This window comes from Nerophis lumbriciformis, linkage group LG02, assembly GCF_033978685.3.
Source record: "Nerophis lumbriciformis linkage group LG02, RoL_Nlum_v2.1, whole genome shotgun sequence".
NCBI classification, from domain to species: domain Eukaryota; kingdom Metazoa; phylum Chordata; class Actinopteri; order Syngnathiformes; family Syngnathidae; genus Nerophis; species Nerophis lumbriciformis.
In genome coordinates, this window is record NC_084549.2 from 59,297,174 (window position 1) to 59,313,137 (window position 15,964).

At 38.2% G+C, this 15,964-nt stretch overlaps 2 protein-coding genes across 5 annotated transcripts in view; one reads left to right on the forward strand and one right to left on the reverse strand.

The window, feature by feature from the left end:
- hhat (hedgehog acyltransferase) overlaps positions 1 to 15,964 on the forward strand; it is a 193,883-nt gene that overhangs the window by 140,377 nt on the left and 37,542 nt on the right. The window lies entirely within an intron of this gene.
- Positions 1 to 15,964, reverse strand: part of kcnh1a (potassium voltage-gated channel, subfamily H (eag-related), member 1a) — a 135,635-nt gene that overhangs the window by 50,360 nt on the left and 69,311 nt on the right. For all 4 annotated transcript variants that reach the window (XM_061965726.2, XM_061965718.2, XM_061965708.2 and 1 more), the window contains one exon: positions 8,634 to 8,791. In XM_061965726.2, coding sequence (XP_061821710.2) covers positions 8,634 to 8,791 — 158 coding nt within the window. The remainder of the gene's footprint in view (positions 1 to 8,633; positions 8,792 to 15,964) is intronic.

A 15,964-nucleotide genomic window follows, 5' to 3' on the forward strand; every position in this document is an offset into this window, starting at 1 on the left:
GTATTTTGGCCCATTCCTCCATGCAGATCTTCTCGAGAGCAGTGATGTTTTGGGGCTGTCGCCGAGCAACACGGACTTTCAACTCCCTCCACAGATTTTCTATGAGGTTGAGGTCTGGAGACTGGCTAGGCCACTCCAGGACTTTCAAATGCTTCTTACGGAGCCACTCCTTCATTGCCCGGGCTGTGTGTTTGGGATCATTGTCATGCTGGAAGACCCAGCCACGTTTCATCTTCAAAGCTCTCACTGATGGAAGGAGGTTTTGGCTCAAATTCTCACGATACATGGCCCCATTCATTCTTTCCTTAACACAGATCAGTCGGCCTGTCCCCTTAGCAGAAAAACAGCCCCAAAGCATGATGTTTCCACCCCCATGCTTCACAGTAGGTATGGTGTTCTTGGGATGCAACTCAGTATTCTTCTTCCTCCAAACACGATGAGTTGAGTTTATAACAAAAAGTTCTGTTTTGGTTTCATCTGACCACATGACATTCTCCCAATCTTTGCTGTATCATCCATGTGCTCTCTGGCAAACTTCAGACGGGCCTGGACATGCACTGGCTTAAGCAGGGGGACACGTCTGGCACTGCAGGATTTGATTCCCTGTCGGCGTAGTGTGTTACTGATCGTAACCTTTGTTACTTTGGTCCCAGCTCTCTGCAGGTCATTCACCAGGTCCCCCCGTGTGGTTCTGGGATTTTTGCTCACCGTTATCATGATCATTTTGAACCCACGGGATGAGATCTTGCGTGGAGCCCCAGATCGAGGGAGATTATCAGCAGTCTTGTATGTCTTCCATTTTCTGATAATTGCTCCCACAGTTGATTTTTTCACACCAAGCTGCTTGCCTATTGTAGATTCACTCTTCACAGTCTGGTGCAGGTCTACAATTATTTTCCTGGTGTCCTTTGACAGCTCTTTGGTCTTGGCCATAGTGGAGTTTGGAGTCTGACTGTTTGAGGGTGTGGACAGGTGTCTTTTATACAGATAACGAGTTCAAACAGGTGCCATTAACACAGGTAACAAGTGGAGGACAGAAGAGCTTCTTAAAGAAGAAGTTACAGGTCTGTGAGAGCCAGAGATCTTCCTTGTTTGAAGTGACCAAATACTTATTTTCCAACATAATTTACAAATAAATTCTTTAAAATTCCTACAATGTGAATTCCTGGATTTTTGTTTCACATTATGTCTCTCACAGTTGAAGTGTATCTATGATGAAAATTACAGACCTCTGTCATCATTTTAAGTGGGAGAACTTGCACAATCGGTGGCTGACTAAATACTTTTTTGCCCCACTGTATATATATATATATATATATATATATATATATATATATATATATATATATATATATAAGAAATACTTGACTTTCAGTGAATTCTAGCTATATATATATATTTATTTATTTTATTACATATATATATATATATATATATATATATATATATATATATATATATATATAAATAAATAAGAGAAATACTTTAATTTCAGTGTTCATTTATTTACACATATACAGACACATAACACTCATCTACTCATTGTTGAGTTAAGGGTTGAATTGTCCATCCTTGTTCTATTCTCTGTCACTATTTTTCTAACCATGCTGAACACCCTCTCTGATGATGCATTCTGCTTCGTCTCCTTGTTGTGTGCGCAGTTGTGCACTGCACTCTCTAAAAGCCCTAGATGTTAATGTCACATATGCATGTACAGTAGATGGCAGTATTGTCCTGTTTAAGAGTATCACAACATTGCTGTTTACGGCAGACAAACTGCTTTACGGTAGACAAAAACGTGACTGCTGTTGTGTGTTGTTGCCGCGCTGGGAGGACGTTAATGAAACTGCCTAACAATAAACCCACAAAATAAACCAAGAACTCGCCCTCGATCATTCTACAGTTATAACGTGGCATGCTGTTTATATTGTGGGAAAGCGGACGTGAAAACAGGCTGTCGACACGTCACTCAGGTCCGCCTGAATTTCGGGAGATTTTCGGGAGAAAATTTGTCCCGGGAGGTTTTCAGGAGAGGCGCTGAATTTCGTGAGTCTCCCGGAAAATCCGGGAGGGTTGGCAAGTATGAAGAGACTTGACGTCAATGTTCCCTCTAATTTTTAATGTGTGTGAGCAAACGCACTAACACCCTGAGCATTCAGTGGAATACAGACGTGCACACTGTGGTCATACCAGCAGCACATTTGTCTCAAACCTGACATAACAATTTAAATGTCTTATTATTGTAATCAAGTGACTAGTCAATTTCAAGAGATTATTTTCTAATATATGTGATTTGGCCCACTTAGATATTGTTTTTTTTAATCAGCTATGCACTATAGTATTTTATGCCTGGGTGGGGGTCCTGCTTTGGAAAGATTGTGTACATATTTAGTTCCCCATAAAACATTCACATGTTGCATGAGATGAAGTGTTTATTAACTTTCTGTTCGTAAAATAAACATTTTTATTAGCAATTATGTAGTCCTGTAACATCATTTCATAATTAATATCCAAAAAATAACATTCTTAACAAATGACAGTAGAATAAGCACACTGATTGAGGAGTCATCGTAAAACGACCTGAAATTTACACTTTACGTAGAGTGTTGGAGTTGTCCAACTTTTTGTGTGGCCATAAATGCACCAGTGCCATAGTGTATGTGTTGGTGCAGGTGAGAGAGAGAGCAAGCGGCTGCTGTTGATATAACAGATGACAAAGAGTTGCTTTTGGCTTGGTTTGTACGGTAGACCAGTGTTTTTCAACCTTTTTTGAGCCACGGCACATTTTTTGCTTTGACAAAATCCAGAGGCACACCACCAGCAGAAATCATTAAAAAACGAAACTCAGTTGACAGTAAAAAGTCATCGTCGCAATTGTTGGATATGACTTTAAAGCATAACCAAGCATACATCAATATAGCTCTTGTCTCAAAGTAGGTGTACTGTCACCACCTGTCACATCACACCCTGACTTATTTGGACTTTTTTGCTGTTTTCCTGTGTGTAGTGTTTTACTTCTTGTTTTGCGCTCCTATTTTGGTGGCTTTTTGTCTTTTTTTTTGGTATTTTCCTGTAGCAGTTTCATGTCTTCCTTTGAGCGATATTTCCCGCATCTACTTTGTTTTAGCAATCAAGAATATTTCAGTTGTTTTTATCCTTCTTTGTGGGGACATTGTTGATTGTCATGTCATGTTTGGATGTACTTTGTCTTTGCTCCACAGTAAGTCTTTGCTGTCGTCCAGCATTCTGTTTTTGTTTACTTTGTAGCCAGTTCAGTTTTAGTTTAATTCTGCATAGCCTTCCCTAACTCACCTTTTGTTTATTTTTTGTTTAAGCATTAGACACCCTTTTACCTGCACGCTGTTTCCGACATCTACAAAGCAATTGGCTACCGGCTGCCACCTACTGATATGGAAGAGTATTACACGGTTACTCTGCCGAGCTCTAGACAGCACCGACACTCAACAACATTTGCAGATTATAATTACTGGTTTGCAAAAAATATTTTTTTTACCCCAAATAGGTGAAGTTAGATCATCTCCCACGGCACACCAGTGCCTGGTTTACGGACCATGGTATTTCTGTTCTAAATTGGCCCGCCAACTCCCCTGACCTTAGCCCCATAGAAAATCTGTGGGGTATTGTGAAAAGGAAGATGCAGAATGCCAGACCCAAAAACGCAGAAGAGTTGAAGGCCACTATCAGAGCAACCTGGGCTCTCATAACACCTGAGCAGTGCCAGAAACTCATCGACTCCATGCCACGCCGCATTAACGCAGTAATTGAGGCAAAAGGAGCTCCAACCAAGTATTGAGTATTGTACATGCTCATATTTTTCATTTTCATACTTTTCAGTTGGCCAACATTTCTAAAAATCCCTTTTTTGTATTAGCCTTAAGTAATATTCTAATTTTGTGACACACGGAATTTTGGATTTTCATTTGTTGCCACTTCAAATCATCAAAATTAAATGAAATAAACATTTGAATGCATCAGTCTGTGTGCAATGAATAAATATAATGTACAAGTTACACCTTTTGAATGCAATTACTGAAATAAATCAAGTTTTTCAAAATATTCTAATTTACTGGCTTTTACCTGTATATATATCCCCGCGACCCCGAAGGGAATAAGCGGTAGTGGATGGATGGATGGATATATATATATATATATATATATATAAAAGAAATACTTGAATTTCAGTGTTCATTTATTTACACATATACACACACATAACACTCATCTACTCATTGTTGAGTTAAGGGTTGAATTGTCCATCCTTGTTCTATTCTCTGTCACTATCTTTCTAACCATGCTGAACACCCTCATTGCTGTGTGGCACGCACAAAAGTGCTTTCATCAAATGCACTAGATGGCAGTATTGTCCTGTTTAAGAGTGTCACAACATTGCTGTTTACGGAAGACGGACTGCTTTACTGTAGACGTTCTTTATATTGTTGGAAAGCGGACTCAGGTCCGCAAGCAGCCTGAATTTCGGGAGATTTCGGGAGAATATTCGTCCCGGGAGGTTTTCGGGAAAGGCGCTGAATTTCGGGAGTCTCCCGGAAAATCCGGGAGGGTTGGCAAGTATGCCTTAGAGGGAACGTTGCTCGGCATATATCAGCAATCGTCACACACACACACACGTCAACCAATAAAAATTTGGCGGGGGGCGGGTCATGGCAGAAGTGCATTGTGAAAAAAAAGATGCTACCTGCTACTACTTCCGTACCTATGAAAATTAAACATTTCAACATTGGCGGTAACTTATAAAAACTGAGAAGGGCTGAACAAAAATGGCACCGAAAAGGAAATCATATACTGCAGGTTACAAGCTGGAAGTAGTGAAATATATCGTTATTTATGCGTCATATAACATACACTTATTTAGCCTGTTGTTCACTATTCTTTATTTATTTTAAATTGCCTTTTTATATGTCTATTCTTGGTGTTGGATTTTATCAATTAAATTTCCCCAAAAAATGCGATTTATACTCCAGTGCGACGTATATGTTTTTTTCCTTCTTTATTATGCATTTTCGGCCGGTGCGATTTATACTCCGGAGCGGTTTATAATCCGAAAAATACGGTACGTGGATACGCTTGAAAGGGACTGAAATGCTTGAATGGCAAGGATGAGTGGAGAGTGTGGATGGTAGAACGGTTCGAATCGGATGAGAAATGTGAACGCTGTTTGAAAATTCGGCCATTAATTTTAAACGGGAAAAATGTCCTGGAAAAGCGGGAATTTTGCGTAATTTGGGATATTTGAGATTATTACATTTTGGTCAGCACGAAGTAACTTTTCCATCCATCCATCCATTTCCTACCGCTTATTCCCTTCGGGGTCGCGGAGGGTGCTGGAGCCTATCTCAGCGACAATCGGGCGGAAGGCGGTGTACACCCTGGACAAGTCGCTACCTCATCACAGGGCCAACACAGATAGACAGACAACATTCACACTCACATTCACACACTAGGGCCAATTTAGTGTTGCCAATCAACCTAAGCCCAGGTGCATGTTTTTGGCGGTGGGAGGAAGCCGGAGTACCCGGAGGGAACCCACGCAGTCACGGGGAGAACATGCAAACTCCATACAGAAAGATCCCGAGGCCGGGATTGAAGTCACGACTACTCAAGACCTTCGTATTGTGAGGCAGACGCACTAACCCCTCTTCCACCGTGCTGCCGTAACTTTTCAGCCTTCTCAAATGATTTCCTTACTTTTGGGATGACAAATGGACTTACAACTAGTTGAATGACACTTCTGTCAAGGCCTGAGGGGGTCTGTATCGTTCTTACTGGCATTTAGCGTTTTTGAGGAGGGTGGCAGGAACCTTGCCACATAAAAAACTACAAATGTGCCAACTTGCTTTACGGCATCCGCCACTTCCCCCTTTCCCCATTTGTTAAAAAGACAGAAGTCAATGCGAACGCCTGCGGGCCGCAAGAAAACAAAAAGAAGAAGAACGCCCACGTGCAATTACTGCTATCACGGCCGAAACTCCAAAACAACCAAAGAAACGAAAAGTTTTGTCTGAGGAGACAAAAAAAAAGAAAAAAGGCAAGTTACCTGGATAAAATGAGTCTGTTCCTGCTAAACTAGTAAGTGACTTTCGATGATCTCTCTACCCTTCTTCAAAACCGCACTAAAAGAACACCTCCAGGCAACGACAACCCTAGACTAACACCCTCCCCCCACCTCCCCGGATTGTAAATAATCAAATGTAAATACTCAAATGTATATACTTGTTCTTATGCTTTCTGAGCTCACTATGTTCACTGCTCGCTGTACATATCCTACCAAGTCAGACCTACACTGTTTCAATGTACATTTCTCAGATGATATAATTGTTGATGACTGAAGTGCTGATATCAACCAAACCTAACCCCCCGCCCCAACCCCCGGATTGTAAATAATGTAAATAATTCAATGTATATACTCTGATGATTAACTTGTGTGATGACTGTATTATGCTGATTGTATATATTTATACCATGAATTGATTAACGTGGACCCCGACTTAAACAAGTTGAAAAACTTGTTCGGGTGTTACCATTTAGTGGTCAATTGTACGGAATATGTACTGTACGGTACAATCTACTAATAAAAGTCTCAATCAATCAATCAATGAATCAAATCAAAATGCTAACGTTAGGTATCGAAAATTTGCGAGGTAGCAATAAATAGCCACCAGCTTGATAGTTCGCAGTTTCACTACTACTTCCTTTGAAAAAACGTTCCCGCCGGTCCGTGCTTCAGACGTGCATCCGCCCCGATACACTCTTGGTAGTAGCGTCATGTTTGTAGCGCAATCCAAGTTCTTGATAGTGTTTAAAAACTTTAATTCTGTCCCTCGATGTCCTTGACTAAAGAGGCTGCGGCGAGCATGACGTCACACTTGCTTGGCGCTGTTGCTCTAGTTTCACTTTCTCTTCTTAGAAGCCGCCACTGTCCTCTTAATATTTGCACATTTTGTAGATGGCTTTCCGCGGGTATATCTGCAATATATATAAAAATCACGTCCACGTCACAGACATGCTGACAACGCTCCAGACAACGGCGTGCGTAAAAAATACGGTATATCAATTCATACTGTAACGACAAGCTAATGTTAATGTTTTTTGGTCCTTTGGTTTGGATGCTAGTTTTTCCCATGTTCGCAAACACACCGTCCGTGCCTGAAAGGCGATTGGCAGAGAATGAGGAAGTGTTGTGTGTGTCCGGGGAAAGCGCGGCGAAAGTATTTGCTCGGGAGGTAAAACCTGTTGGAATTGTGCCGTTGTTTGTAATCATAAGATTGGTAATTAAAGTTAAAAAATAGCGTCGGACTTTGTGTGATTTCTTCTGGGGGCAACTGTACTTTAATTTGGTTTCAAATTTTAAAAAATAACCTATTTTCAAGGTGTGGCGGTAATGAAAATGCCGTAGCCGTCAACTACATTAATGGGAAACCCTGTTGTTGTACAGATTTACTTTAGAAAAGAGAAGTGTTGGATACTTCTCTTTTTGTATTTGCCTTTATTAAATGTTTGGGTAGAATTTTATTAAACAAAACCAGTTTTCTTTTAACTTATATAAAAATGTATCAGAGCTGTACGTCTATTTTATGAAGGAATAGAATAGAATAGAATAGAAAGTACTTTGTTGATCCCTGGGGGAAATTCAGCACCACAGTTCGCTCACAATAGACAATAATAATAATAAATAATAATAAATTATATAATATATTATATATAATATATGAATAATATAATTATATTCTACATTTAAGTGCAGTCAAGGAACATATGCATTATACAGTCTATTATACCGAATGTAGTTAATCATAGAACTGGCACCCAATGTTATTAAAAAGTAATAATTTTAAATTGAGAATCGGTTTCAAATCGAGAAACTATTCTGAATCGAATCGTTTTTTCCAAGACTCAAATTGAATTAATATGAAAATAACGTTCCTTAAATCCTTCAAATTAAAAAAAAATAGCAAAGCGCCCTTGCATGCAACCTTTCATATTTTAGTGAGCAATCTTTTGTGGAAAAGTCTGGACACTCCTGGTCTAATGAAATAAAAATAAATATAATTAAATACATTTTTAAATAAATAGTTTTAAATATATATAAACAAAAATAATCCATCAGTAAACATTAAATGCATTTTTTAAAAATTATTATTGCAGCAAAACACGCAGCTTCACCAAACAAATAAAGCGAGCAATTATTGGGTTCAACTTTTTGCAGCTGCTGCCGTGTGTCCCGTCGCCATGGCAACCGCCGACACCACATTGTGGGAAATCGACACGGGAGCTATTTTTATTTGCGATGTGGCCACCGGCTTCATTAGCCGTGCTGAGATGAAGTTAGAAGCCTCGGCGTGCATCTTAGGCACGGCTCAACGCGCCATGCCAACACTCTCCGTGCTCCGCACCCCCTGCTGGGAGGATGAAGACCTCTTGCACGTTGACCAGGGAAGGCCAATTCTAAGCCACTGTGACGTTAAATGCGTGAAAACAAGCACGGATGTGGGAAGGGGGGGGGGGGCTGCTAATTATAGCGCACAAGGAGCTGAATCAGTGTCCTCGTTACGTTAATTAGCTGATTACTAAATTATGGACGCAGAGAAGGAACGTACCAAATGCAGGCCAGCCAGTGAGCCGCCAGCCCGAAAACGCACACCAGCAGGACCAGCACCGCTGCCCCGTACTCGATGTAGTGGTCCAGCTTGCGGGCCACCCGGCCCAGGCGGAGGAGGCGGACCACCTTGAGGGAACTGAAGAGGCTGCTGATGCCCTGAAGGATGCAGACGAGAGGAATGCTTCACTTGATTGGACATTTGCATGCAGCGTGTCAAATACAGCCACGTCGTGCCTCAAACACCACACAGGCCGCAAAACAAGGAGCTGCAGGACCTCCTCATCGCAAATATCAAAACAACACCCACGTTCGTGTCGCAAACATTTTTTAGTTCGTCCTGTTAAGTTTAAGTTATTCTATCTTTTCTGACGTCATGCAGCCCCCACCTTCTCAAAATATCCCCAAACTTGTCGCGTTTATTTGTGCTGCAAAGGTTTTTTGTCTGTTATACATTTTCTGTTATTATTAACATGTTATTAATCATAACCTTATCAAAATGTGTGCTACGTTTTGCTGCAAAATGTTTTGGTCTATACTATTATAATTTTTATGTTATCAATTATTACAGTTTTCATGTTATTAACGTGTTATCATTCATAACCAGTGGCCCCCACCTCGTCAAAATCTCATCCAAATTGTCCCAAAGTTTGTGCTGCAAATTTTTTTGGTCCGTTTGTGTAACTCTTATATTTTTTATCTTACTAACTATTAAAGTTTTTATGTTATTAACATGTGTTTATTCATTAGCAGCCCCCCAGCCATGTCAAAATCTACCCAAACTTGTCCCAAACATGTGTGCTACGTTTGTGCTGCAATTTTTGTTTGTCTACCTATTGTAGTTTTTACATTATTAATGCGTTATATTCATTCCCCACCCCTCACACACACACACACACACACACACACACACACACACACACACACACACACACACACACACACACACACACACACACACACACACACACACACACACACACACACACACACACACACACACACACACACACACACACACATTGTCAAACTCTACCCAAACATATCCCAAATGTTTGTGCTATGTTTTGCTGCAACATTTTTTTCCATATATCCATTTCCTACCGCTTGTCCCTTTTGGGGTCGCGGGGGATGCTGGAGCCGATCTCAGCTGCATCGGGCGGAAGGCGGGGTACACCCTGGCGCAACATTTTTTTGTCTATACTATTATAGTTTTTTGTGTTATTATTCCTAACCAAACATAACAAAATCTCATCAAACTTGTCCCAAACATTTGTGCTGCAAATTTTTTTTGGTCTGTTTGTGCTGCAAAATTTGTTTGTGTAACGCTTATAGTTTTTATCTTATTAATTACCAAATTTTTTATCTTATTAATGTTATGATCCGCTGCCCGGATCATAGTCTGGTTACGTTTTCTAGTCACTTGTGTTTTCTGTTAGTTTTGGACTCTTTTAGTTCCCGTTAGTGCACCTCTGAGTTTGTTACCATGGCTACTTATTATTTTCACCTGCCTCTTGTGCATACTTGCCAACCTTGAGACCTCCGATTTCGGGAGGTGGGGGGTGGGGGCGTGGTCGGGGGTGGGGCAGGGCGTGGTTAAGAGGGGAGGAGTATATTGACAGCTAGAATTCACCAAGTCAAGTATTTCATACATATACATATATATACATATATATATATATATATATATATATATATATATATATATATATATATCCTGAAAATATGCAAATAAAACTGTGTTTAGATAATTAGATAATTGATACTTCAAACTTGCATAAATAAATATTAAGGAATATAACATAACTTGGCTTCTGAGAGCTTCAAAATGTAATGAATAAAATGCTAAAGTTGTTGATAAACAAGCAATTATTTTAATAATTACATATGGTCATTTTAAATGAATTATTATGATAATTTAAAATTAATTATTTCAAATATGTTTATTTTATTGTATAATTCTAATGGCTGGATGTAAAAAGGAGTCATAAAAAATAAAAAATAAAAATACAATTCATTTTGATGTTTTTAGCAAAATATAGTAAAATTATTATTATTATTATTTTTTAATTAATAAATATATTTATTTTTAGGTAAGATAAACATAATAATACAATTTATCTCGTCTGGATGATTTAGTTCTTGTCACCCTGATGTCCTCCCGTCGTGAACAAAGGCTGTCCTCACTCAGGTCCGCATGGAACTGGAGGGGGCGTGGCCTCCTGCTCCGGCTGAAAATCGGGAGATTTTCGGGAGAATGTTTGTCCTGGGAGGTTTTCGGGAGAGGCGCTGAATTTCGGGAGTCTCCCGGAAAATTCGGGAGGGTTGGCAAGTATGCTCTTGTGTCCGGGACGCTCACCTGTTGCTCATCAAGAGACATTATTTAAGCCTGCCTTTGCCAGTCAGTCAGTCTGGCTTCTTTGTTTGCTTCCCGCCACTGCTACGTAAGTTTTGCTTGTCTTTAGTCTGTGCTAAGCAGTAGCCTTAGCTTCAAGTGCGATCGGCACTTTGTTCCGTCAGTTTGTTTTCTGTTTTGCACCTCGAGTGTTTTTTAAGATTAAATCATGTTCCTACCTGCAAGTCCTGTCCGGAGTCGTCCGTTTGCGTCCTGGGAGAACGAACCTCGCAGTAAGCTGCGACCCCGCCGTAAGAAATAACATGTTAATATTTGTTTTGTTTTGTTGTTTATCTATGCATGGTGCAATCGTTTCTGCGCATTATTATTTATTGCAAATTTTTTGGTTTTTCGTTGTGTTTGACTTTTGTAGCTGTATGTAGAAATGGCTCCGCTGAAGTGGCAGCTCGTTGCATCAGCTCTCTCTAGACTAGACTTCCTTTTTATTGTCATTCAAATTTGAACTTTACAGCACAGATAAGATCGAAATTTCGTTACATAAGCTCATGGTAGTGCAGGATAAAAAAGCAATAGGGTGCATATATAAATAAATAAATATATATAAATAATATATAAATATATATATATATAAAATAAATAAATATATATTGCTCTTTTAATGTCCTTTATGTATTTTTCTTAAATTGTTCCCCTCTTGCTTTCATGTGTTTTTACCTAGCTTTTTGAATCTGCACTCCAACCACATCCTTTCCACATTGTGGGATAAATAAAGTCTATCATATCCTATCTTAGAGCTTAAAAACTACTATAGATGGATGACGTCACTAGTCAGAAAATGTACTTTACAATAACTTAAAAACCGTAACGGCACAAATGACAATTTCCACGGCTCAAACCTAGTGTTATTTGATTATTTGCAACTTCACACAGATCATAAATGTCCCCCAGGGGCCACACTTTGGACACCCCTGCACTATAAAGTGTGACAACAAACAGGACTGCAGTACACTTCCTGGTAGAGCAGGCGTGTCCAAAGTGCGGCCCGGGGGCCATTTATGACTCGCCGCTCGCTTTTTATTGGCCCTGAGCATATCGTACAAATGGATTATTAACGATTAACTGAATTTTGTCACCCGTACATGTTTTACTAGCTTAGCATGACGTCTAGCATGACAAAAGGTCAACGCACGTACACACACAAGTGCGTTATGACATCGATCGTAAAAACACGCGCGGACAATTTACTGTGTGGCTAAATGCCGACTCAGCATTTAGAGAAACTGCCGCCCCTCCGGTGATTCAGACATTCCCAGTGTGCTTTGCAGCTTGGGAGCGTCATTGCCGCTGTGACGCCGCGCGAATGTGTGTGTGTGTGTGTGTGTGTGTGTGTGTGTGTGTGTGTGTGTGTGTGTGTGTGTGTGTGTGTGTGTGTGTGTGTAGGAGAGAGAGCCATATTGATTTTGCTAATGCGCTGCGGTCTGCATCTCGTACAACTGCTGCCCTCGCTGTCATCCGACCCGATCTATCTGGCATCTGACAAGACGCCACCTCGCCTTCTCCAAAAATCACTGCTGGCAAAATTCTATTATAAGACCAGCGTGCACTTTGTGGCTCGGCAGCAAACCTCCTAAAACAAACATTGAACTACACTAAAGCTGTAACTAACCTTCCTAGTAGGTAGTAGTGCACTGCAAAAAGTCAGTGTTCAAAAACAAGAAAAAAAATAAAAATAATTAGGGGTATTTTATTTGAACTAAACAAAATTATCTGCCAAGAAAATTCGGCTTGTCAAGTCTTTCCAAAACAAGTAAAATTAGCTAACCTCAATGAACCCAAAAATACCTTTTAAAAAGGTATATTCTCACTAATAAGAAATGCACTTTTCTTGGTAGAAAAAACAAAGAGACCTTTTTGCTCAATATGTTGAAAAATATTCTTAAATTAAGTAAATGCTAGTGCCATTATCTTGACATAATGATATGTGCTCGGCATCATTATATATTTTTTTCATGCTTGAAGTAAGAAATTATTACTTTAAAAAAGTAGTTTTATACTTGTGAGTGTTAATGACACAGTTGATATTCTAGTTTCAAGCATGTTTTACTCAATATAGGTCATCAAATCTCAGCTACAAGCTGTAACATCTTACTGAGATCATTTTGGACCAAAACACTTAAAACAAGTAAAACACTAACATAAAATCTGCTTAGTGGGAAGAATTATCTTATCAGACAGAAAATAAGCAAATATCACATTTATTTGAGATATTTAATCTTACTTAGATTTCAGTTTTTGCAGTGTGCAAACAAAAGGTAAAAACCTGGCAATGTTTTTTAAGGCAACATTCTTAGTAGAGATATGATTTATGTTTCTTTAAAGGTTCTTTTCAGAAGAAGGGTTTGTTGTTGTAGTTAGGTTTGTTTTTATTATGAAGAAAACAATCACTAGTATTGGTTATACGATAAAAATGTAGATCTGAGTCATTTAATTTACACAAATATTACTTTGTTGGTGGGGGATTATTCTGAAATATTGACTATTATTTATTTATTCCATAAGGCGGAGCCATTTTTCCATGCTTTGGCAGTGACATCATGAGTTTGAATTTTTTTCCTCATCTATAAAAAACAAAACGTGTAGCATTTTAACATTATAGAAACAATTCACAGGTATTAGGCAAGGAAAAAATGCAATAAAGTATAAATTTATAAAAAGTATAAGTAAGACTGCATTAATAATCAGGACTTAATAAAAACGTGAGTATGGTTGATGTTTTATATATAAATCACTTCTTGGTCTGGTTCCCCCTTATTTGTGTTCTTTTATGTGTAGAGATTCCAGTCGCTACAGTTTAAGGTCGCAGGACATACTTAGAATGTTTGTTCCTAGAGCCAACACAGATCTTGGACAAACAGCTTTCAGATATGCTGCTCCATGGTCATGGAGTAACTTCCAGAAGGATCTGAGGTTACCTGAACTGATCACTTTGGGGGAATTTCAGGCCATTTTAAAGGATCGAGAAACTGTCTATTGGGCATTGCACTTGTTTTTACTGAAACATGTTATACATTGTTTTGACCTATCACACCTTATGTTAATATATGCAAGTCATTTTTTTTTTTTAAACTGTGGTGTGTGACTGCTGCTGTTTTTTGTTGTTTTCATATGTATGTATCTTTGTCTTGCTGCCCTATTGGCCAGGTCACTCTTGGAATAGAGATTTTAATCGCAATGACTTGTTTACCTGTTTGAATAAAGGATATTGTGCGTGCGTGTGTGTGTGTGTGTGTGTGTGCGTGTGTGTGTGTGTGTGTGTGTGTGTGTACTATCCTTTAGAATAATATGCCTGAAAAGTAAATCCAAATAGATATACCGGTAAGTAAAATAAAATATACAATCTAAAAAGATTATACAATTTAAATATTAGAAAAACACACACACACACACACACACACACACATATATATATATATATATATATATATATATATATATATATAAATAAATATTGATATATATATTTACATATGAATATATATAGTATATATTTAATATTTATATATATATTTATATATATTTTAAACTGGTTAAATAAAGGATATTGATTGTGTGTGTACACTTGAACTACTATCCTTATAATATAACCGAAAAGTAATAAGTAATATAACCGAAAAGTAAATCCAAATAGATACAACTAAAATAAAAAATACAATCGAAAAAAAATGTACATTAAATATTAGAAAAACAAAACAAAAATTATTTTTTGGAAATATTTATATATATATATATTAGGGCTGCGAATCTTTGGGTGTCCCACGATTCGATTCATTATCGATTCTTGGGGTCACGATTCAATTATAAATCAATTTTTTCGATTCAACGCGATTCTTGATTCAAAAACGATATTTTTCCGATTCAAAACAATTCTCTATTCATTCAATACATAGGATTTCAGCAGGATCTACCACAGTCTGCTGACATGCAAGCAGAGTAGTAGATTTTTGTAAAAAGCTTTTATAATTGTAAAGGACAATGTTTTATCAACTGATTTCAATAATGTAAATTTGTTTCAACTATTAAATGAACCAAAAATATGACTTATTTTATCTTTGTGAAAATATTGGACACAGTGTGTTGTCAAGCTTATGAGATGCAATGCAAGTGTAAGCCACTATGACACTATTGTTCTTTTTTTAAATTTTTTAATAAATGTCTAATGATAATGTCAATGAGGGATTTTTAATCACTGCTATGTTGAAATTGTAACTAATATTGATACTGTTGTTGATAATATTAATTTTTGAAAAATGAGAATCGATACTGAATCGTACAACGTGAGAATCGCGATTTGAATTCGAATCAATTTTTTCCCATACCCCTAATATATATATATATATATATATATATATATATATAACAAAAATTTAAACAAAAAATTTAATCCAAATGCTGCTAAATTTCCCTTAACTCTGACTCCTTTTCTTGTCCAGTTGCCAGTCGGGTTGCACGCACGTGCAGAGTAGGCAATTGCCGACGTTAAATGTGCATATGTATTAAAAAAACGGATCCCAAACGAACGGCTCACAACTGTTAATCGGTTCCCATAGTTCACTTGATAAAGCCGTTACAAAGACTCGATTCGTTCGCAAACGTCACATCTTTCATTCTTAGCTGTCACTCAAGTGTAAAAAGAAGTCAACCACACTGACATCCAAACAGTAAAACACTCGATCTTTCGCTTTAAAGCACAATGTGAAGACCATGTTATTGGTGCGCCTCATGCCACCACTCAAGTGGAAGCTAAATTGGCGTGCAAGCGTAAAAAGAAGTAAAGCAATGCTTAATCAATACAAGTCTCTTTATGTGTTTATATCGCTGCTAAAATGTACTAACGCAAACCGGCAGACGTATTTAGGTCTGGCCATAAATTCTTGATACTTGTTTTTAAAGTAAAAGGATGGTGGGAAATTATTTCT